Source organism: Ailuropoda melanoleuca, chromosome 16 (genome assembly GCF_002007445.2).
Source record: "Ailuropoda melanoleuca isolate Jingjing chromosome 16, ASM200744v2, whole genome shotgun sequence".
Lineage (NCBI taxonomy): Eukaryota > Metazoa > Chordata > Mammalia > Carnivora > Ursidae > Ailuropoda > Ailuropoda melanoleuca.
In genome coordinates, this window is record NC_048233.1 from 42,721,530 (window position 1) to 42,742,230 (window position 20,701).

At 51.2% G+C, this 20,701-nt stretch overlaps 3 protein-coding genes across 6 annotated transcripts in view; 1 reads left to right on the forward strand and 2 right to left on the reverse strand.

The window, feature by feature from the left end:
- The window catches only part of CSAD (cysteine sulfinic acid decarboxylase), a 26,150-nt gene extending 21,330 nt beyond the window's left edge, over nucleotides 1-4,820 (reverse strand). The window contains exons 1-2 of one of the 4 annotated variants that reach the window (XM_034645630.1): nucleotides 4,403-4,519; nucleotides 329-393 (exon numbers count right to left, since the gene is read on the reverse strand). Coding sequence is in view for 1 of the 4 variants with exons in the window: in XM_034645631.1 (XP_034501522.1) it covers nucleotides 329-334 (6 nt within the window). In the remaining 3 variants the exon portion in view is untranslated. Of the gene's footprint in view, nucleotides 1-328; nucleotides 394-4,402; nucleotides 4,536-4,754 lie in introns of those variants that run through there. The other 3 variants (XM_034645629.1, XM_011229916.3, XM_034645631.1) reach the window with 3 other exon arrangements.
- ZNF740 (zinc finger protein 740) lies at nucleotides 4,367-14,009 on the forward strand. The gene is made up of 7 exons (XM_002923250.4): nucleotides 4,367-4,507; nucleotides 5,349-5,662; nucleotides 8,049-8,198; nucleotides 8,550-8,639; nucleotides 9,098-9,221; nucleotides 9,535-9,653; nucleotides 10,617-14,009. Exons 2-7 carry the CDS (start codon nucleotides 5,654-5,656, stop codon nucleotides 10,704-10,706), a joined length of 582 nt encoding a protein of 193 aa, XP_002923296.1. The 5' UTR covers nucleotides 4,367-4,507; nucleotides 5,349-5,653; the 3' UTR covers nucleotides 10,707-14,009.
- Nucleotides 14,010-14,409: 400 nt separating this feature from the next.
- Nucleotides 14,410-20,701, reverse strand: part of ITGB7 (integrin subunit beta 7) — a 14,041-nt gene continuing 7,749 nt past the window's right edge. The window contains exons 5-16 of the mRNA XM_034644790.1: nucleotides 20,467-20,701; nucleotides 19,454-19,695; nucleotides 18,950-19,108; nucleotides 18,541-18,636; nucleotides 18,286-18,375; nucleotides 17,276-17,422; nucleotides 16,778-16,971; nucleotides 16,178-16,401; nucleotides 15,715-15,934; nucleotides 15,368-15,576; nucleotides 14,931-15,088; nucleotides 14,410-14,675 (exon numbers count right to left, since the gene is read on the reverse strand). Of these exons, the coding sequence (XP_034500681.1) occupies nucleotides 14,595-14,675; nucleotides 14,931-15,088; nucleotides 15,368-15,576; nucleotides 15,715-15,934; nucleotides 16,178-16,401; nucleotides 16,778-16,971; nucleotides 17,276-17,422; nucleotides 18,286-18,375; nucleotides 18,541-18,636; nucleotides 18,950-19,108; nucleotides 19,454-19,695; nucleotides 20,467-20,701 (2,055 nt within the window). The 3' untranslated portion in view covers nucleotides 14,410-14,594. The remainder of the gene's footprint in view (nucleotides 14,676-14,930; nucleotides 15,089-15,367; nucleotides 15,577-15,714; nucleotides 15,935-16,177; nucleotides 16,402-16,777; nucleotides 16,972-17,275; nucleotides 17,423-18,285; nucleotides 18,376-18,540; nucleotides 18,637-18,949; nucleotides 19,109-19,453; nucleotides 19,696-20,466) is intronic.

Here is a 20,701-nt window from a genome sequence, read left to right on the forward strand (position 1 = left end):
CACAAGGAAAGGCAGGGCCGGTTAATTCTGCTCAGTTGGCTCGGGGCAGCCTTCACAGAGAAAACGTTCAGAACTTAAAGCGAGAGAGAGCTGCTGCAGGAAAAGACTCATCAGTAATCATTACAACTCTATTTGAATAACTGATAGGGTAGGCCTGAGGGAAGAACTGTGCCAAAGAAGTTAGGGAAGGACACACAGGAGGAGGCCTGCCTGTAGGCAAAAAAGATCAGGGCCGTTGCTTCTGAAAGCACTTCTGGCCAGGCTTATTGTTAGAAATGACAACACCGACCTCCATCCTACCCACAAATCCCATAGACTCAATACCCACCTCCATAAAAACACCAATTCTCCTTCTGTGTACAGTTGTTTTCTCCCCCTTCTGATTGTAAGTTCCTGGGGGTTAAAACCTTATCTTTAAGGAAAGCACGAAATACAAACTAGACACTCAAAAAAATGTTAGTTTTCATCCTTCCCACTCCCCTTTCCCTTCCCCCAAGATCTTGCACAAAGGCACTCCATGAACATCTGGGTGAATCGACAAACTATTTCCAGGTACTGAAAAACAATGCTGCATTCCACTTACATTTGATTTGCATAGACCAAAAATCTGTATTAATGATATCTTCGAAGATATGCAAAGCATTCTCAAAACCTTCTCATCTAGATTTGCATAGACCGAAAATCTGTATTAATGATAACTTCGAAGATATGCAAAGGGTTCTTTCTTTCTCAAAACCTTCTCGTCTATGACCTCATTAGATCCTCACATTCTGCTGGAAAGTAGCCTGAAAGGTATTTATTTATTCACCCTGGTTTTCAAGATGAGAACTCTCAGTCCAGAGTTAATCTGTCCAAGATTACACAGATGACACGAGAACAAGCCCAGATCTCTGATTTTCTGAATTCTAGGCTAGAACCTCTCCCACTATGTTATTAGTTACTCTTAAGTCTGGCATTTCTCACTACCTCTCACCATACACAAAAATAAACTGCCGCTAAGATAAAGACATAAGCGGAAAATATACAATTATAAGAATGTCAAAAGTAACTACAGGGAAATAGTTTTATAATCTTGAGGTAGCGTCACAAAAACCCAAAAGCCACAGGCAGACTTGACTCTACGTAAAACTTTCAAAATTCTGTGTAAAGAAAGACACCATTAAAGTGGTTAAAGATAACTCATGGCTTTACCCCACCCCTTATTATTTTACCCACTCTGTGTTTTCCAAAGTGATTTTTGCTCTCCTTGAAATTATTCTTTTCCGTGAAAATTTTATTTTATTCTAATTTTTAAAAGATCATTTATTTATTTATTTATTTATTTATTTATTTGAGAGATAGAGGGAGAGCAAGCGCATTCTCGCAGGGGAGCACGAGCAGGGAGGAGCGACAAAAGGAGAGGGAGAAGCAGACTCCCCACTGAGCAGGGAGGCTGACCAACCTTGGGACTGTATTCCAGGACCTAAGCCAAAGGCAGACGCTTAACCCACTGAGTCACACAGGCACCCTTTTCCGCGAAAATCTTAAAATCAGGTTAAGTTCCATGCAAAGTCCTGTTTTAATTAGAACTTACTTTAATCAGGGGCGCCTGGGTGGCACAGCGGTTAAGCGTCTGCCTTCGGCTCAGGGCGTGATCCCGGCGTTATGGGATCGAGCCCCACATCGGGCTCCTCCGCTATGAGCCTGCTTCTTCCTCTCCCACTCCCCCTGCTTGTGCTCCCTCTCTCGCTGGCTGTCTCTATCTCTGTCAAATAAATAAATAAAATCTTAAAAAAAAAAAAAAGAACTTACTTTAATCAATAGCAAAAACTCATGTCTCTACAAAATTAACTCTTTCTATCCATGGACATGCTAAAACTCTCCATTTAACCAAGACTTTTTTGTCTTTCACTAAAATAGTCTGATTTTCTTAATATATGACCTGCAGCTTCATGTCAAATTTATTTCTAGAAGTGTAATATTCTTATTGTGAGATTATTTATCTCATCACATTTTTATGGTTGGTGGTTCTCATATTTTATGTGTACAATTTTTGTCTGTTAATTTCCCATCTGGCCATACTGCTGAACTCACTAGTTTCAGTATTTTGTCAGTCAATTCTCTTTCTTGATTAATGTATTGTATGAAAATAGTGAGACTTTTCAGTGGCCGGGAGCTCCAGTACAATATTAGCTTTGATGGTAAACATTCCTGTCTTATTCCTGTTTTTGATAGGAATATTTCAAATAATTTCCTGTAAAGCATTAATTTGCTTGAGGAAAAAAAGGCTGAAAGATAAACAAAAAACTAAGAAAGTATTTTAAATCCATATGACAAAAAGTTAATATAACTTAGAGAAGACACAACAGAAGTTGCTCAACTCCACTATTGGTGACATGCAAATTTAAACAATGAAATTATTATTTTTCATCTATCAAATCGGCAACTGCACTAAAAATTCACAGTATTGTTATGTTATAGGAAATGGGACATTCACACATGGTTCTGAGTAAGCATGTAAACTGTACAAACTGAAATTCAATTTCACAGAATTGATTAAAAATTAAAATGCACAGGGGCACCTGGGTGGCTCAGTCCTTCGAAAGTTTGCCTTCGGCTCAGGTCAATTTCCCAGGGTGCTGGGATCAAGCACCACACTGGGCTTCCTGCTGGGGGGGGGGGGACAAATTTCTGAATTTTCTGATTCAGAAAATCAGAGATCTAGGCTTGTTCTCGTGTCACCTGTGTAATCTTGGACAAATTAACTCTGGACTGAGAGTTCTCATCTTGAAAACCAGGGTGAATAAATAAATACCTTTCAGGCTACTTTCCTGCTCCTCCCTCTCCCTCTGTCACTCTCCCTGCTCGTGCTTTAAAAAGAAAATCTTTTTTAAAAAAATATTTTAATGCACATATTCTATCTACAAATCTATAGATGCAAAAGGATAACTATATGAAGATGTTCCTTATGGCATTGTTTATAAAACAAAATAATGGATCTAACCTAAATGTTCATCAGGATGAGTCTAGATAAATCAAAGTACAAATTTAAGTTAGAATATTATGCAACAATTGTTAAAATGTTAAAGAACTTAGATATCTACAATGTAACACTAGTGTCCAGCTCTGTAGGTACTCAATAAATACATTCTGCAGGAAAAAAATTGTGTATGAACATAGAAAAAAGCCTGGAGGTATATTTGCCAAACTGATAAAAGTGACTATCTTCAGGAGCATAGGATAGTAGAAAAAGGAAACTTGACATTTTTGCCTTTTCTTCTTATGTGTGTGTGGACTTGTCAAAATAAGTCTGAGCTATTTTTTTTTTAATTAAAGACTTATTTCTGATGACGTTTATTTCATGACTCTAAGTGCACAAGGATTTGCTGTCAATGGCTCAAAACATAAAGTTCTCAGGGAAATGAAACCCATGTACAAAGAGTAGTTGGGAATTCCTCCCTTCCATAAATGTTTTTTTCTTTTGCCATCTCAGCTAATTCTCCTAAACTCACGACCTGACAGAGCCTACAGCAGAAGCTGAGACTTAAATGAACTGACATTTCCTTCCATTAAGAACACTTGGCATAGTCCATCTTCAGCGGGAACTCTCCCTAATAGCTCGAGTTGGGAGATTCTAAAGAAAAGTTCAAGTTTCCATTTTCTTAACGCCAGACCCAGGGGTCAACCTACATCGGTAAGTCTCCACTGAAACTACAGTCTTCTACTGAGGGGAATCCTATGGCTTTTTCCAGGCGAGGAGGCCAATTTCAGACGCTGGAAGGTCTGGAATGAAGGGGTAAGTGGTATAAATTAACCAGACTGCCCTCGGGACGCGCCCGGATTGAGTGTACACGGCAGAAGCGTTTGAAGAAATGGAAAGTTAACTCTTCTCCCAGCGGACTGAGCGGCCTCAGAATTTGCAGAGCTGGGCCTAATAGAAAACTCGGATAAAGAGGACCTCGGCTAAGTTACGTGAAAAGGCTCGGTACGAACTATTCAGGCTCTACTTGGGCTGCAGGCTCAGATGCAACAGGGAGAACGTCCGCGAGGAAGGGAAACTGACGGCGTTTTTTCAAGGAGCCTCAACCAGCCCACCTAGCAAGACCTATCAAGAGCGCCCAGCACACGTCACTTCAGGGTCCCAGTTCCTGCCCTCAGCCAAGATGACCGCCGGGGCGCGTTCGTACCACGGCGCACGCGTCGTACCGCCGGTCCGCCCCCTTCCCGTCCTTCCGCGCGCCGGCACCGCCCACTCACCAGCTGCACCCCCTCCCAGCGTCCTCAGCCTCACCCCCTTTCTGGCTGCTCCCGCCGGTCCAGGCTCCGAGCCCGGAAGTGGATATTGCTGCTCGGCTGAGAGGACGAGGGGGAGGGGGAAGTGCTTCCGGGGAAACGGGCCCCGGGTTGGTGTTTGTAAACTTGCCTCGGTCCCGGCAGGGCAGCGGCGGCCACGGGGTTGGCACGGTGTGCTGGGGCCTGGAGGAGGCGCCGCGCGGTGGGGGAGACAGCGGGAGGCCGCGCCTGGCAGGTAGGAGCACGCCTCAGGGAGCGCAGCGTCGTCCGGGCAGGCGGCAGCGCCTCAGCAGCTCGCAGGCCGTGGGGCGCCGCGCGGGAAGGGGGAGGGGAAGGGAGGAGGGGCGCGTGGCGAAGGGAGGGGGCTCGCCGGGGAGGGGAAGGGGCCGCGCGCGCGCGCACCGCTCCTCGGCCCGCCAGTCCGGCCGCTTGGGCCGGCGGAGGGGGGCTTGCTTGGCGGGGCCGCGGGCGCGAGCACGCACCTCGCGCGCTCCTCGGCGCTCTCCTCCGACTCCGTGCGGCGGGGCGCTGCGGCTGGGTGGCTGGCTGGCTGGCTGGAGGAGGAGAGCCGGCCTCCGCCAGCCTGCCTTCCTCCGCAGCGAGTTTCCGTACCTTCGGGCGGACTCGGAGAACGCGCACGTGTGGGCCGACCCGGCGCACACTGTCAGTCCGGTTGTTGGCTTGCTACTCAGGCGTCCAGCGATAGCCCCTGAGCTTTTCTCCACCCCAGTTCTGGCCTCCTTAATAGAGTGCGAGCTTCGCGGCCCGGCCCACTCCGCACAAAAGCCCCGAAGGGCCTCCGCCCCCTTCTTCTATTCGTAAGATGGCAAATCCTAGCAGTTGGCTTGTTGCGCTTCTTCCAAGAGAGGCCCCAGTTACTTCTACTCCCGTTGGCAGCTCCTCTTTGCCCTGGAGACCAGTTTCTTCTCCTGACCTAGAAAGAAAACTCTGCTTAACTGATGTCCTCTTTCTGAGGTTCACAGCGCCCACCAAAAAAAAAAAAAGTTAAGCCTATTGCAGGTCTTATGGCCCGAGAATGTTGCACCTAACAGCCCCATCTCCTTTTCTGGTTTCAGGTTTCTGAAATAGATCGTGAACTTCAACGGGAGGATTCAGTTGGAAAACCAAGACTGGCAGACTTTTTCTACAGATCGTAGGCAGGAGCCAGGCAGAGCGCAGAGATTCTTGGAACATCTACCTTCCGCTTGGAGGACACTAAGTTCTATTTGAAGACAAAGGCAGTTCAATATGGCAGCGGGACTGAAGGGACACGAAGGAGTTGTTACAGTGATTTGGTGACAGTTCTTCAAACAACAGTGTCTTAGGAAAGGTGGATCAAGAAACTCCTGAAGTTTTGGGTTGCATTAAGTGAGAAATCAGCATGGCTCAGGTAAAAAGCTATAGAATCCTCCTCCTTCAAGATCACTGGGAAGCCTGTTTGCAGTTTCACTCTTGAATGCTGCCTTAGTCAACATATTGACCAACCCAGTGAGCCAAGCTCTGTATTAAGCACCAGGGGGAGATCTAGAGGAAGGAAAGGAGACAGGCCACAGCCCCTGCCTTCAGGGAGCTTCCAGTCAAATGAAGGAGGTAGGCTATTCTGCATTACAGGCACTGAGGGGACGTTTGCGAAACAGCTACTCAGTTTACACTTGGTACATTAAGTACTGAGGGGCGTGAGGGAGTGAACAGTCTGGTGAATGCTTCATTTGTTTTTTTCAACAGGAATTAATTGAGCTCCTGTTACATGCAAGGCATTATGCTGGGGATACAAAGATGAATAAGATTGTCCCCATCCCCAGCAAGCTTCCAGGATAGTAGGGTTGGGGTGGGGGGAAGCGGAGAGACAGTCTGTTATTTATATTCACAATACCTTGCATAGTGGTTGGTTAGCAGCAGAGATTCAATGAACCTGTTGATTAAAGGAACGTGCGATAATAGAGGTATGTACACTGCAGAGGAGAGATGGGTGCCTCTGCCTGGATGAAAAAAAAACATGAAGCTTGAAGAATGCATAGGATTTTGCTAGATAAACAAGCAGAACAGGGCATGCAGACAAGGAGAACTGCATGAGCAGAGGCTTAGAGGCATGGGAGGGTGTGGTGAGGTTAGGAGTACTACAGGTAGTTTGCTAGTAAAGAAGGAAAGGGTTTAAATGGGTTAGGGGGATAGGGTAGGTAGTGATAAAGGGAAAAGTTAGGGTGAGGGAGTTGTTTCCTGGAGAAGTAAGAGTATATATAACCCAAGGGCCTTTTATGCCTTGCTAAGGAATTAGACTTTATTCTGTAGGGAATGGGAGCTCTCTGAAGAATGTTAAGCAGCAGAGTGATGTCAGATCAGTGTATTTAGAAGGTAATTGTCATTGTGAGGGGACAGGCTGGATTGGAGAGACAGGATGATCTGTTAGTTTGCTGTAAGTGTGGATAGCAGAGCCATGTGCAGGCGTCCCCAGAGCTTCTCCTAGCTTCTTCCTGGGACCCTCTCCTATCAGTCCCACCAGGATGGCAGCCTGATTATAGTATAATTGGCTTTCTTCCAGTTGCATGCATAGCTTCCTCCTTTCCATGCAGATTAGGAGCCCTTCGGTTTCTTCTCTCTTTGTTTGCAACCCACTTCACGGCATCGTGTTCACCCTTGTTCTGAGAAACTGCCTTTCACTAATCACTAACTTTGTCCTGGGCACTGTTGGGCATTTGTATCTTAGTTTTATTCTCATCAACCCTGCAAGAGTAGATACTCTCATAAACATTTTGCATTTAAGGAAACTGAGGCCTGAAGAGGTGGAGTAATTTGTCCAAGATTATACAGTGCAAACAGTAGAGCTAAGCTTTCCACCTCTAGATCTTTCTGTCCAAAGTCCTTGAGGGAGGAAGAAAAGGAGGGGTTCCGGGATACACTAAACGGAATTTTTTTTTTAAGAGTATTTTTTAAAGGAATTTTTTAAATAAATCACTTGTCAACGTTTGCTGATCAACTGTTTCTTTAAAGTGTTTCTTCAAAAAAATGCTTTTTTCAGTAAGAAAAGTATATTCTCTAGTGCTGGCTAAACAAAGTCAGTTTGAAGAATGTAGCCATGAAAAGAGGAAAATTTTTTAATCATTCCTTGTTTAAGCAATTTTTAAACTATACAGAGAGTAGGGAATGTGAAAATACGTGGATTTGCACGCAAATAAATGGTCTTGGAGGTCAAGAGAAAGTGATATTCAACCCTAAAATCCTTCCAAGTGATTTAATTTTTTTATGTTGAAACTGACAACACCTAGGGAATTTAAAGTCTAAAGGGAGAAGTAACCTCGTTTTGCTGATAAACATGTTTGTGGGACCTGATAGAATATATATTTGGCACCAGTGACGTCTGTCAATCATAAGAGGACTCGGAAGCTGCTGTTGAGAGAGGAAGGAGGAAGGTCTGCTAGAAGTCTTCCATTTCAGTGGATCAGCAGGGCAGCCCCGCATGCCCATTCACAAGGCCAAGTACCTGATAACATATTGACACACACACTATATCTAGCACACTGCTAATGACAAAAGTGTCAGTAATACTTGGTTATTCACTTGATGTGTATTTGAATGCTGATGAGTAACAAGTGACTTGTTCCTGGTGAGGTGAGTTAGGGAGGACTCTTGAAGGAAGCAGAGTTTTGCCGTAGAGAGGACACTCCCTAGAGAAGCACTTTGTTTGTGGCTGGGTGTGAAAGGTAGTTCTATAGGAGATGGCAGCCTGTTTTTGCCCTGCCCTGCCAGGTGACCTGACACCTCATCTCCTTTCAACTTAGGCAAGTCTCCTGGCTTGTGAAGGCCTAGCAGGTGTGAGTTTGGTTCCCACTGCAGCCAGCAAGAAGATGATGCTGAGCCAGATTGCCAGCAAGCAGGCCGAGAATGGAGAGCGGGCAGGTAGCCCTGATGTGCTGAGGTGCTCAAGTCAGGTACAGCATTCGAGTCCATTGTGGCACCTGGGGGTCGGGTGGCCCAAGCTCTCTGCCAGGAGATGCCAAGCTTTGATTCCTCAGTGCTTCTGTTTAGCGAAGTGGGGAAAAGGGATCCAGCTGGGGAATGAATGAATGAATGTGGGTATTTTAGAGAGCTAAGGAAGGGCTTTTCTTTACCTGTAACCCCTTAACACCATAGTACTTGGAAAGGAAACGGATGAGTACCTTCTCTAAACCTTTGGGGCAGTTGGTTTCTGTCACTTAGAAGTTGTCTGCAAGCACAGCATTTGGTTTCCTGTCTTGTGTGCAGAGATAGACTGTGAGTTTAGCTTTGATTTATTTTAACAGGGTCACCGAAAAGACAGCGATAAGTCCCGGAGTCGCAAAGATGACGACAGCTTAGCTGAGGCCTCTCATTCAAAGAAGACTGTTAAAAAGGCAGGTAATGGGGTAATCCCCAAAGTGGTACTGTTTGGTAATGGGATAGTCCTCCTCTTCCGTCTATGGTTCAACCTGGAGCTTTCCCTAAATGTTTTGATCACTCATAGCCAGTGAATATGTCACTCTGATTTCCTCCATAGACACTTCAGTCTCTGATCTCTGCCCCCTCCCGGAACATCCTTGATAAAAGAAGAAGGGCCAGGGAAGCATGGGATGCTGTGGCAAAGGGCAGGCAAACCCCACTCAGGTCACATTCAGAAGTGTGATTTGATGGGGCAGACAACTTACCCATGCCTACCGCCTTCCTCAGAGGGTCTCTTAACTCTAGGGGACGAGGGAGTTGACAGCATCAGAAAGATCACTTTGTCCAGCAACTGGAAATCGACCCAGAGTAGAATGTGGGCAAAAAGGAGGCTGAGGGCTAGCCTTATGACATGCCTGATTGTTGCCCCTAGGTGGTGGTAGTGGAACAAAATGGTTCTTTTCAAGTAAAGATCCCCAAAAATTTTATTTGTGAGCACTGCTTTGGAGCCTTTAGGAGCAGTTACCACCTCAAGAGGCACATCCTTATTCATACTGGTAAGTCTCTTGCTCATAGTCAGTAGTCTGTAGTTCTTAGTGTGTCTGTGTGTGTGTGTGTGTCTGTGTGTGTGTAGCTCTTGTTGGGTTTGTTTTAGAGGCTGAGTATTAGAAATAGAGGAAGAAGATAAGTGAATTTTAGTTAGATTTTGTGGCTGTGTATCTGGTGTCACTGAGAGCAACAGCTTTGAGGACCTTTCCTCATTAGGTGTCTGTGCATTGCTAAAAATTAAGAATCTCTGTGAAAATACCTGGAATGAAGTCCCTGCCTTCTGGACCTCCTGATACTCACTTCTCTCTCCACCTGGGCCAGGTGAGAAGCCATTTGAATGTGACATATGTGACATGCGCTTCATCCAGAAGTACCACCTGGAGCGTCACAAGCGTGTGCACAGTGGTGAAAAGCCCTACCAGTGTGAACGGTGTCATCAGGTAAGGTCATCCATGCATGCCACACAACAAACTTTTTCTTCACAAGAACCAGGGCCAGCCCCTGTCTCCTTCCCATCAAGGGGCCACATCGAATCCCTGGCCATGGTAGAGTTAGTACCTCAGGGTGAGTTGTATCTCTCTGGCCTTATGCACCTGTGCATGGGGAGGGGCCATGAGAATAATCGTAATAACAATAGCATTTCTTGTGTACTTATTCTGTGCCAGGCACTGTGAGAGCATATATAACATAGATTATCTTTTTAATCCTCATGTTAATTCCATGAAGAGCTGTGTTGTCATCATTTCACATATGGGGAAATTGAGATTCAAAGAGGTTAAGTTTCCTAAGGAAATAGCAGATCGAGGGCAGAGGCAGGATTCAGTCAAACTCAGAGCTGGTGCACCTGGAAGAAGAAAGACAGTCTCTGCCCCAGGGTGGGGGGTCAGTGTCTGATCTGATGAGAATGTAAGAGCTATAGACCAAAACAAGACAAGAACAAAAGATGAGAAATGATAACAACTAACATTTCCTGGACGCTTTGCTCCACCCTCTTACACTGAATCTCAGAACACTAGAGTGAAAGCTCCATGAGGCAGAGATTTTGCCCCTCTGGTCTCCACTCTATCCTCAGCCCCAAGAACTGTACCTGCCTTGAGACAGACAATAAATACTGGATGAATGACACAGCCCTTCTGTGAGTAGGTACTTTTAGCCCTGTTACAGATGAGTGTACAGATTGAGTGCTGTTAGAAACCATGTCCAAGGTCGCACAGCCACTGAGTGGTAGAGCCAGGACTCCCGACTTCAGAGCCTGCACTCTTAACCACCGTGTGCTCCTACCGTCTGCGGACTTGTTGAGGGTGTGTGGAACGGGGTGCGTGCCTCCCGTGTGGAGAAGGCAGAGCTAGCCAGCAGGCAGCCGAGGTTCTCCTCTCAACGCTTAATCCTTCCTTTCTTCTCAGTGTTTTTCTCGGACAGATCGATTACTCAGACACAAACGGATGTGCCAAGGGTGCCAGTCCAAGACTTCCGACGGGCAGTTTTCTTTATAGGCGCAAGGGGCCCTGGGTGGTGGGAGTGATCAGAAGAATTTACCGAAGAGCGCACCCCCTCTGGTCTGATGGTCCCACCACCACCCCGTCTGTACCTGTCCCCCTCCTGGAGGAGTGACCCAGGAGACCAGAAGAGTGCATCAGGGGACAGCAGCCTCAGAGCCTCAGCTCTGTAAATAATCTGAGACTATGAGTATCTCGGGGAAGTTCCTACAGCATTCCTGGGTAGGGAAGCTAGTCCCTGGACCCTTGGCTGAGGTTATAGGTGGGGACTGAAGGTACAGGACCAAGACTGGTGTGGCTCCCACAACCTTGGACTCCAGCTGGCAGCTGAAATGGAAAGGATTGGGGAGAGGGATTTGTTTGTTTGTTCTGTTCTTGTTTTTGTTTATCCAAAAGCAATTTTAGCAGCTACACTGTGGATACAGGTAATATGGAGGCATAGAGCCCTGGTCAAAGCAGGGACTATGGCTGGTCCATCCCTCCCCAAAATTGAGTTTTTAGTTGCAGTTGATCCTCAGCGTTCACAGCCCTGCACCTCAGCTTCTGTTTGAAGGAGAGAAGGCTCAGGGATGGCAGCTGGGTTTACCTGGGTCTCCTTACACACTGTAGGGACAGAAGGCTCGGGGATGGCAGCTGGGTTTACCTGGGTCTCCTTACACACTGTAGGGACAGAAGGCTCGGGGATGGCAGCTGGGTTTACCTGGGTCCCCTTACACACTGTAGGGACAGAAGGAAGAATGGCGGGAGGAGCAGACAAGGGTGGGGTCCAGCTAGAGTGGGCAGGTACCTGTTCCTTCCTCTGGGGAAGAGCAAGAGCCGTGCCCACGGCTGTTGCAATGGCCCAGGCCACCCTGGTATCTGATGGCGTCAGCTCAAGTGCCTTGTGGAGGGAACTTGGGTGAGAGCGGCCCACGGAGCCCTTCATGCCCTCTTTGGGCGCTCGATCTTGGAGATAGTGTGTGGCTACCTCGCTGCCGTTGACTCCTGAGCCAGACAGAGGTATTGAGCAGGTAGTCATGGGTATCAATGGGGGCTCTCTCTCCCCGTGCCCTCTTCGGAACAACCCGAGACTAGTCCCAAGTTGAGCAACAACTGTTCAAGAAACAGAGGAGTTTGGGGTCCCCTGACATGACTGTTGAGCAGTGTTAGCTGCTCTCCCTGCCCAAGTCCTATCACTGTATTCAGGTAGAGGAGATAGGGGTGTGGCCTTCGGTCCCAAAGAATAAGATCTTCGCTTCCTTCTTAATGGCCATCCCTACCCAACAGAGTTGGGGGGAGGGGGGTGCTGCAGAGAAAGGACTGAGGAAGAAACCTATTGTAGGTTTTATTCTTAATCATATTCTTTGCTTCTGCCCCAACACCACCACCCTATCCACCCCCAAAAAAGTGATCAGGGGTGTGTGTGCGTGCGTGCGTGTGTTCATTCAAATGTGTGCTTGTGTTCGTATGCTTGGAGATGGCATATTATTGAGCCAAACCTTTCTCGGGCCCTCAACTCAGGGGAGGATGAGCATGAAACAGCCCCACCACCACCACCAAATCTGAGGGTGCTTGAGGTCGCAGCAGGGGCTGAGGAACTCCATTTAGGGGAGTGAAGGGCTTTGTGTTGGAGGGATTTTTGTTTGTTTTTTTGATTGATCGAAGGGGCTGGTTAGGGTGTTTAACCCAACCCAAAGCTTGTAAACATGAATTTTCTAAAGTGAAATAAGCCCTCTTCCTGCTATGGAAGGTGCTGGGGTTTGGTTGGCCCCCGCTGTGGCCTGCCCTGACCTGTAGGGGCGAGTAATCATGGAGTAATCATGGAGGCTTGGTGAACCTGTCCACCCTGTCAGTGGGGGTCTCAGATGGCAGCTCCAGGCAGTGAGACTTTGTTTCCTAGAAAATGTAGGGAACAGCAGCAGAAAGCTCCTGGCTGTTACCCACGTGGGTGGGGAGGGGGCTCTATACCTCTGAAATGTGAGGGTTTCAGGGGAAAAGAAAGGTGTGGCACCCTTCAGATTTTCCCTGATGGCACCTGAGATCCCTGGGAAGAGGCACTGGGGAATGCGTTTGTCGCCTGTGCTCTTCCGGCTTTATGCTGGCACTTGATTTTATGTGGTCCAGAACCTAGACCTCAGTCCTTGAAGCTGCCCTGTGGTCCCCGCAAGCTGGCTATCTTCCTACGCGTCAGGGAGCCCCTTTTCTGTTAGAGGGCTCTGCCGGGGCTGGAATCTCTCATTTACCTCTGGGAGTATGTTCTTGGAAGGGGGCTACAGTTAGAAAACTCCCACGAGCACTTCTGAAAGTAGGAGGCTTCATTCCCTGCCATTTGCAGTTAATCTGTTTAGGGTTGGAGTGTGTATGGAGAGAATCCCCTGAGTGACCTATGCCCCTATGTGTGCGATGTGTGCTTAGGTCACAGTGTGCCATGGCCCCCCACAGCCTCGGCCTCCTGCTAGAGTGGGTGGGGGAGGGAGCTGGTGAGCAGATGTGTAGAGCCATACCAGAAGCACCCCTGCCAAGGATTGGGTGTGGGGGACACTCAGGAGCAGGTAGGTGGCTAGTTCAGTCGTCCGGGTGCTGAGGTTCTGGGGCCAAGGATGTGAGGAGAGAGGAGCAAAGAGGTGAAAGGAGTGATTCAGCCTCCCAGAGGGCCCAGAAGCCCCACTTACACCCCAGGGAAACCACAGACGAAGAGCGCTGCAGAGGCTTCTGGGCCCAGCGCCCCAGCCCTCCTCAGCTGGTGGGGTCTAGCACTGGACAGATGCCTCAGGTGCGTTTGGAGTGAAGGGAAAGGGAGCTAGGGCAGGCTCTCAGAGACCAGGACGTGGATTTTGGGGACCTGGAAAGAGTAGCACCAGTTCTGGGTGGGCCTTTGTACTGGGCCCTACCAGCCCTGCCCTTCCCTGCACCCCAGCTCTTCTCCGTCCACCCCACAACAGCCTCTCTCATCACTTAGCTACTGATTGTGCCCTATGGCTTGACATTGGAGGGTTAAATGAGACGTGGGGTCCGCCACAACTTCTAACCCTCTCCCCAGATGCTCTTTGCCTCTGCTGCAGTCCTGGGGCTTTTATCTTAACAATCCCTCCAACTCTTCCTCTCTGCCCTCTCCCTCCCTCCCTCCCTCTCTCTTTTTTTTTTAATATACTTATTTTGCTATTGGGGGAGGGGAATATCAAATGAACAAGATCACTTTTAAATGGTAGTTTTTATAAGATGTTATAAACTTGTATCTTTTTACCATTAAAGTGCAGTGTATGTTCCTTCGTGATATATTTAGGATATTTAAATAAAAAGAAAATGGGGCTTTTCTACATACCACCTCTTTTTTGGGGAAAGCTTTTTCTTTGGGGCCAAAGTGGTTTTCTGTTTTCCCCCCAAATATAACCACCCCAAATGTCCAGCGTCCTGGAAAGCACCGTTTAAAACTCCCTGCACAGAAGAGCCACAAGTGGAAGTAAAGACAGGAGATCACTTCTGAATAAGAAGAAAAACCATGCACGCCAGAACAGAAAGAGGTCAGGGTGCGAGCGCGGCTCCGCATACAGCGTGGGCAGTACCGCCCGCCGCCGCCCAAGCAGCCGCTTCCTGAGTCTCCGGCACCGGGTGCGAGACTCCCTTCCCTCCCGGGCTGGGGGGAGGAACGAACATGCGCTTTCAGGAGGCCCAGGCTCCACAGCCCGCTCTGGCCTTGGGTAGAGCAAGATGACAGCTGTGCTCTGAGGTAAGATTCTTTATTGTACATGGGGAGCGGGGGCTCACCCCCCACCCGTGAGGTAGGGAAGCAAGGTTGCGGGGGTAGGCAGCCCCCGGTGTCACTCTGAGAGTGAAGGAGGTGGTGACCACTCCTCAGTAGTCCCTAGCAGGCTGCTGAGAAGAGAAGAGCCCTGTTCCTCCCTTGCTTCAGAGAAGGGGACTCCCTGCCTCCTGAAAGCTGGGGTTGACCGTGGTCGTGATGGCACTTCTGTAGAGAGGATTGCTGTCCTGGGGAAGGAGGTTGCAAATGATGAGGAAAAGTCCCAGGACTCCTCCTTTATTGAATCCTAAGAGGCGAGCCTCGAACTTGAGCTGTGCCCCAAGACTGATGGCAGTTAGAGGGGTGGGGCAGAGAAGGCACAGACCAAGGTGAGGAGGACGGCCTTGGTGGCAGAAGTCAGGGCGGAGGGTGGGGCAGGAAGCGGAGAGCAAAGAGATCCTAACCGGGGAGAGCCCAGGAGGGCGGGAGGCAGTCTTCCCCACCTGCTTCCAGTTGAGCTGCTGCCGCTCCTTCTCGAAGCGCCTGTATTCTCTGCGATCGTAGATTTCCACCGAAAGCCGGTAAGCCAGGACTAGCCCCAGTCCCACTGCCACGATGCCCCCCACGCAGCCCAGCACAATGGCCTGGGTGTGATCTGCTCCTGTGGGGTGGAAACAACACGGGGGCATGGGGATTGATGACAGTTGCCCACAGTGTGTCCAGCGTCCCCATCCCTCCCTGTCGTGAAAACAAAGGGAACCCAGCAGTGGCCAAGGCCTTAGTCCATCACCTCCACTTTCGCCCGGACTTGACTGCTCTGCTTCAGCCCCTAGCCTGGTTTCCCATTCTCTTCACCTCCCCAACCCCAGAATTCTGAGGCCCTACCCGTCAAACTTCCAGGGGCCCCTTCGGCATGTCCACAGCATCCCTGCCCACTTACTCTCTCGGGGTCTCACTCTCAGTACGACCTTGTCTTTCGCTCCCTCCTCCACCAGGAAGAAGAACAGCTGGTTGTCCAGAGTCCTCTCTTTGCACCAGCCATCATCCAGGATAGGGGCCAAAGTCAGAGTCACGTTGACGGAGGCACAAGCCGTACTGCAATTGAGGGCCAGGGGACCAGTCCCAAAGGCCCCACACTCTGCACAGTCCCTGTCCGGTGGACACCAATAGGTTACCCACTGGGCAGCTGTCACCTACGCTACATGGCAGGAAGGAGCAGGCAGGTGGGAGTGGCTCAGCGAGCTCCGCTGCGCCCCTGCTCCCAGGCTGCAAGACCTGAGGCCTCACCTGTGTCTCTCACATGACGTCTGGCAGCCTGGGCACTGCTCACAGAGAGCACCGAAGTAGCCATCCCTGCACTGGCAGCGGTTGCACTTGCAGTGTCCCTGCCCGCTGCAGAACTTTCCATCGGGACTGATACAGCTGTCCGTGTCCATACTGCACTCACAAGCTCTGCCCGTGCGGTTGGCGTAACACTGACACACTCCACATTGGCAGCGGCCAAAGCCTGGGGCAGAGCCATGCGCGGGCTGACAACCATACTCCCCACACACAATGGGCATCACATGCCACCACGGGCCACCTAGAGCTGGTCTGTGGCCGTGCATCCAGTTCCCTCCCAAGTGTGCCAGACACCTCCGACTCCTACCCCAGAATCTTCGATACTTGCCCTTGGTGCCATGAAGTTCCCAGACCCTAAATACCCTTGGGACCACCCTAAGCCCACCCTTCTCCCAAAGTCTGCAGCTACCTCCACAGAGGATGCCCTCGTGTCGCTCACAGCCGGCATCGTCACAGTCGCACAGAGGCCCGGAGCTCTGTCCACTGCAGCTGCAGCGTCCACAATGACACCGTCCCTTTCCGCTGCACAAGGGCCCTGTCCCATTGGGGGCCCGGCACCCAGATTCCAGATCGGGGGAGGACAACTCAGCCTCCGAGCATTCACAGAGTCGACCCAGGCGGCCGGGGGCACAGCTGGGAGGGGAAGGCAGAGGCAGAGTCAGGCAGAGCCAGGAAAGGGAAAGGTGGGTCCGAGGGTTTGACCGTCCCTTGATCTATCTTTCCCAGGGTCCTCTAAACCTAAGATCTCAAAAGAGTTGGGGAGAGATGAGTGGCTGAACGGATGCTGGTATATGGTTGCGCACCAAGGAGTAAAAGAGTAGAGGGGGTTCCGTGGAGGGGAGGTCTTAGCATATCTGGGAAGCTTCAGATGAAAATCAGGGTGGAGTCTTGGAATGTCTGGAAAAAAGATGTCTTGAGACGCCAGTGGGAGGATAGAAGGGAGAGGAGGGATACCAGGGTCGGTCATGTGTGGGGAACCACATGGGTGAAAGCAAGCAGGAGGCCTCACCTGCATACCCCACATTGTAGGAGCCCCTGGCCATCGCTACAGTGGGGAGCCTGGGGCTGGGTGTCACTGCAGTTACAATCACACAGTGTGTGCAACTCCACAATCAGCTCTTCGGAGAAGCCAAGGGCTCGCAGCCTCAGAAGATGGGGCTCTGAGGGGCAGCGGGTAGCTTGGAGAGTAACCAGAAAATTCACCTGAGGACAATGTGGGGAGAAGTCAGACTTAAGGTCCTGTGTCTACACACACACACACCCCAAACCCATTGATCACCCAGAACCCTTTTCCTTAAGAAATTAAGGGATGGGATCATGCCAACGCCCATCTCTTAGAAACCAGCTGGAGGAAGCCGCTCATTAAACCCTTTTAGAAAGGATGGATGGAGAACTACCCCATGCTTTTGCATTGTTTTCTGCGTCTGCCCCCCATCTGTTCCTGCCGACTTCAATTTCCCTCCCCCACCCCCACTTCCTTCCTTCTGCCTATCTCGCCAGCTCTCACCATCTGGTTGGTTCGGACGTGGTTGCACTGGCCCCGGTCCCCAGCCTCACCCTCCCTCTTCTCAGAATCCCCACACTGAGATTCATATGAGATGTGGACCCCAGGAGGGAGTGGAGAGTGTTCAAGGGTCACAGTGGATGACAGGCTCTGTGGAAAGGAGACAGTGAGTAACCACGTGAAGGCAGGACTCCACCCCCACCTCGTGCCCTCTCCAGCCATCCCAAATTCTGCCATAACCCTGCCCTCAGCCCACCTTGGGGCCCCTTGCAACGTGAAGCGGCTGCTTCTCAAACCCCAAATCAGGATATATAACCCGTGCACATAAAGGGCTCCAAGGGCAGACCCTTTCAACTGAGGTTGCCGTGGGAAATTGGATACTGTCTCAGATTTTCTCACTATGGCTTTAGGATGTGATCCCCATCATAAGAAGCCTACAGCATGGTTACAAAACTAAGCCCAAGAAACACTTAAGGATCTATGGTTCCTTCTACCTGTAAAATTCTATGGTTCCTATGAAGAATGTCTCTGAATTATTTGTAAGCTCAGTGAAAATAGGCTCCAGATGTTATTTTCTTTATGTACTGGTCGACTGGGGCACGAATGCCAGCCCTTCCATCAATTATCTATGTGGCCCTGGACAAGTCATTCAGCCCCCTGTGTCTGTATCCCCATCTATAAAATAGGGATGCTAATCGTTAGCAAACAGGGGTTTAGTGGGGTCACTGAGATGGCAAACGGCATGTGCACTTAGGAGAATGCTTGGCATGAAATACCAGCTCAACGGATGTTCCTTCCCTTCCTTGCCCAGAGCAGGGCTCTGCGCTCTGCACAAGCCAGACACCAGATTTACAAATGTCAGACGGGCTGAGTGAACTATTAACGACAGCCATAGACAAACGTAGGTAGGAGAGGTGGAGAGCTACGCCGAAGAAAAGTGGTGAGTCCTTCTAGGTTCTACCGCCTCCCCTGAATGCCCGCCCTCACCACGCCGCCCAGCCCCAGCCCCTCACGTTGTAAGCGTCCACAATGAGCTGCACCACGTTGCTGGAGTCCTCGCTCAGCTCCCCCACTGCAGACTTGGGAATCAGCTTACTCAGCTCCTGGGTTATGAGGAGTCAAGGGAAATGGTGGCTCACAGTTCGAGGGAAATGGGCTTCCGGGGGTCTGGAAGGAGGGCGAGGGTGTATGGAGAGGAGGAGAATGGGCCTTTGAGGGAGGTGAGAAAGGCTCGCGGCAGGAAGGTTGGGCATTCAGCCAGCTCTCACCTGGTAGACAGGCAGCGTGGCACTGGTGACAGCAAAGATGGGCTGGATGTTTGCTGAGGACAGGGCCTGGGCTACCTGACCCACAGAGGGGTAGTCCTGGGCAGGGGAGCGGGGACAAAGTGAGCACCTCGGGTGTCCCCCACAACATCCAAGGTGCCCTCCCCCCAGGAAATCTGGGAACCAGGGTTCCACCAGCCAGAGGAACCCTGGCGGCTCAGCAAGGAGGAGGGAGGGGCTAGGGAGTGGGCTGACAAGGGTTTCTGTCTGAACAGTGGGGGGATATGGAGAAGGGGAGCTGCTGGGGAAGAGAGCAGGGTGGTCACTGGGAAAGACGAGGGGGGGTGGGGGTCCTGGGCGTAGAGGAGGGGTGGCTCAGATTGGGAGGGGTGGGGCAAGGGTAGGGACTCACAAACTCTGGGCTGCGGCTATAGAGGCCGTTGCTGTCCAAGTGGCAGTGCCCATCGCTGGGCATGAAAATGCCACCCAGCTTCCCATCCCCAGCTGTGTGGAATGTGTCGTCTGAAGTGAACACCAGCAGCCGGGACACATTTCTCCAGCCAATCTGCTCCTGGGTTTGGGGGGTGGAGGTAGGCTGTGCCCCTGGGCTCTATGAGCCAAAGATTTGCCAGGCTCATTCTGAGTCGGTTAGTGTATTCCCGTCTCCAGCTCCCTGCTTTTCCCCAGCCCCCCAAACAGGGTTGCTGCTAGTGGAGGCCTTCCTATGATTAGAAAAGCATGCCTCTTCCTCAAGATATTTTACTCCAATCCACCAGGAAATTGTTAAAATAAATACGCAAACTACAGTGACTATGGTACAAAGGGCACCCCCTAGAATTGGGCACTGCATGACCCTAGGTGGCAGTCGTGGCCCCGAAGAGTGCTTTAGACTCAGATGCCCTCCCCGCCTCCTCACCTGGCAGAGCGCAGCCTGCAGAATGGCATCGAAGCCACCTTCGGGGGAGTCCAGGTTGCCAGACACGCTCTGGCGCCCCACCTCCCGCTCGAAGGCCTTAGCATCCCCGGTCAGGGACAGCACATGGTGAAAGCTGAAGGGTGGCTGGCAGCGCTCCAGCCGGGTGGGGCAGGGGTGCCGAAGTTTGGAGGGCACCGTGCTCACGAAGGGCAGCACCGTTTTGTCCACAAAGGAGCCAAAGCCTGGGAGTGGGGAATCATGAGGGCTGTGCCAGAAGTCCCTGGCCAGCAGCGGCATGGAAGGGCCACTGCTGAGGACTCAGAAGGCAGAGGTCCACGGGAAGCAGTGGGGGGCGGTCAGGGGGACAGTCACAGAGGAGGAGAGATAATGAGAGCACGTGCTCCTAGTGTGCAGGGACCCGAATACCTGGCAGGGGCAAAGGGGTTGGATCGCTGGCTCAGGGCAGCGGGGGNGGGGGGGGGGGGGGGGGGTTGAGGGGATCAGGAGGAGGACACAGTGGGGGTCAGGCAAGGTCTCTGCAGGAAGGGGAGGTGGAGGGTGTAGCATGAGACAAAGGGGGGCATCTCGAACAAGGGAGATGTGAGTGCCGAATGCGCAGCCAGGGACGGGGCGTTTAGCCCTCGTCCCGAGACGCAGACAGAGCTGAGACAGCGGTGTCAGGGCAGGATCTGGGTTGGTAGATCCAGGGTGCCCTGCCTGACCCCTGGGAGCTGTCTGAACCCTGTCTGGCCAGACTCCGGGACTCAGTTATCCCTCCTGTAGAAGGAATGCTCCTGCTGGACAGCCTCTTAAATCCCCTCCAGTTCTGTCCTGGAGGGTGAATGTCTTTGGGAAGAGACGCCAGAAACCTGTGGCCGGGGCGGGTCTGTTAAAAACTGGGAGAGGGCAGGCGGGGCGCCGGGGTGCCCGGGCCGTCGGCAGGGCAGGGGCAGAAGCGGCTTCGGCCGGGAGAGGGGCACGGCCGGCCGGGCGCGGGGCGGCGCGGCGCTCACCGATGCGCACAGAGTGGGTGACCTCCTGCAGCCGCACCAGCAGGTCGTGCCCGAGCTGGCGCACGCGCTCCAGGTCGTCCTTCATGGAGTAGCTCAGGTCCATGAGGTAATACAGGTCCACGGGGTAGCCCTCGGCCCGCAGGAAGCGCGCGCGGAGCTGCTGCGGCTCTCCTGGGGGGCGGTGGGCGCGGGTCAGCGGGCGCGACGTCGCCCCCCGGCCCCGCCCCCCGGCCCC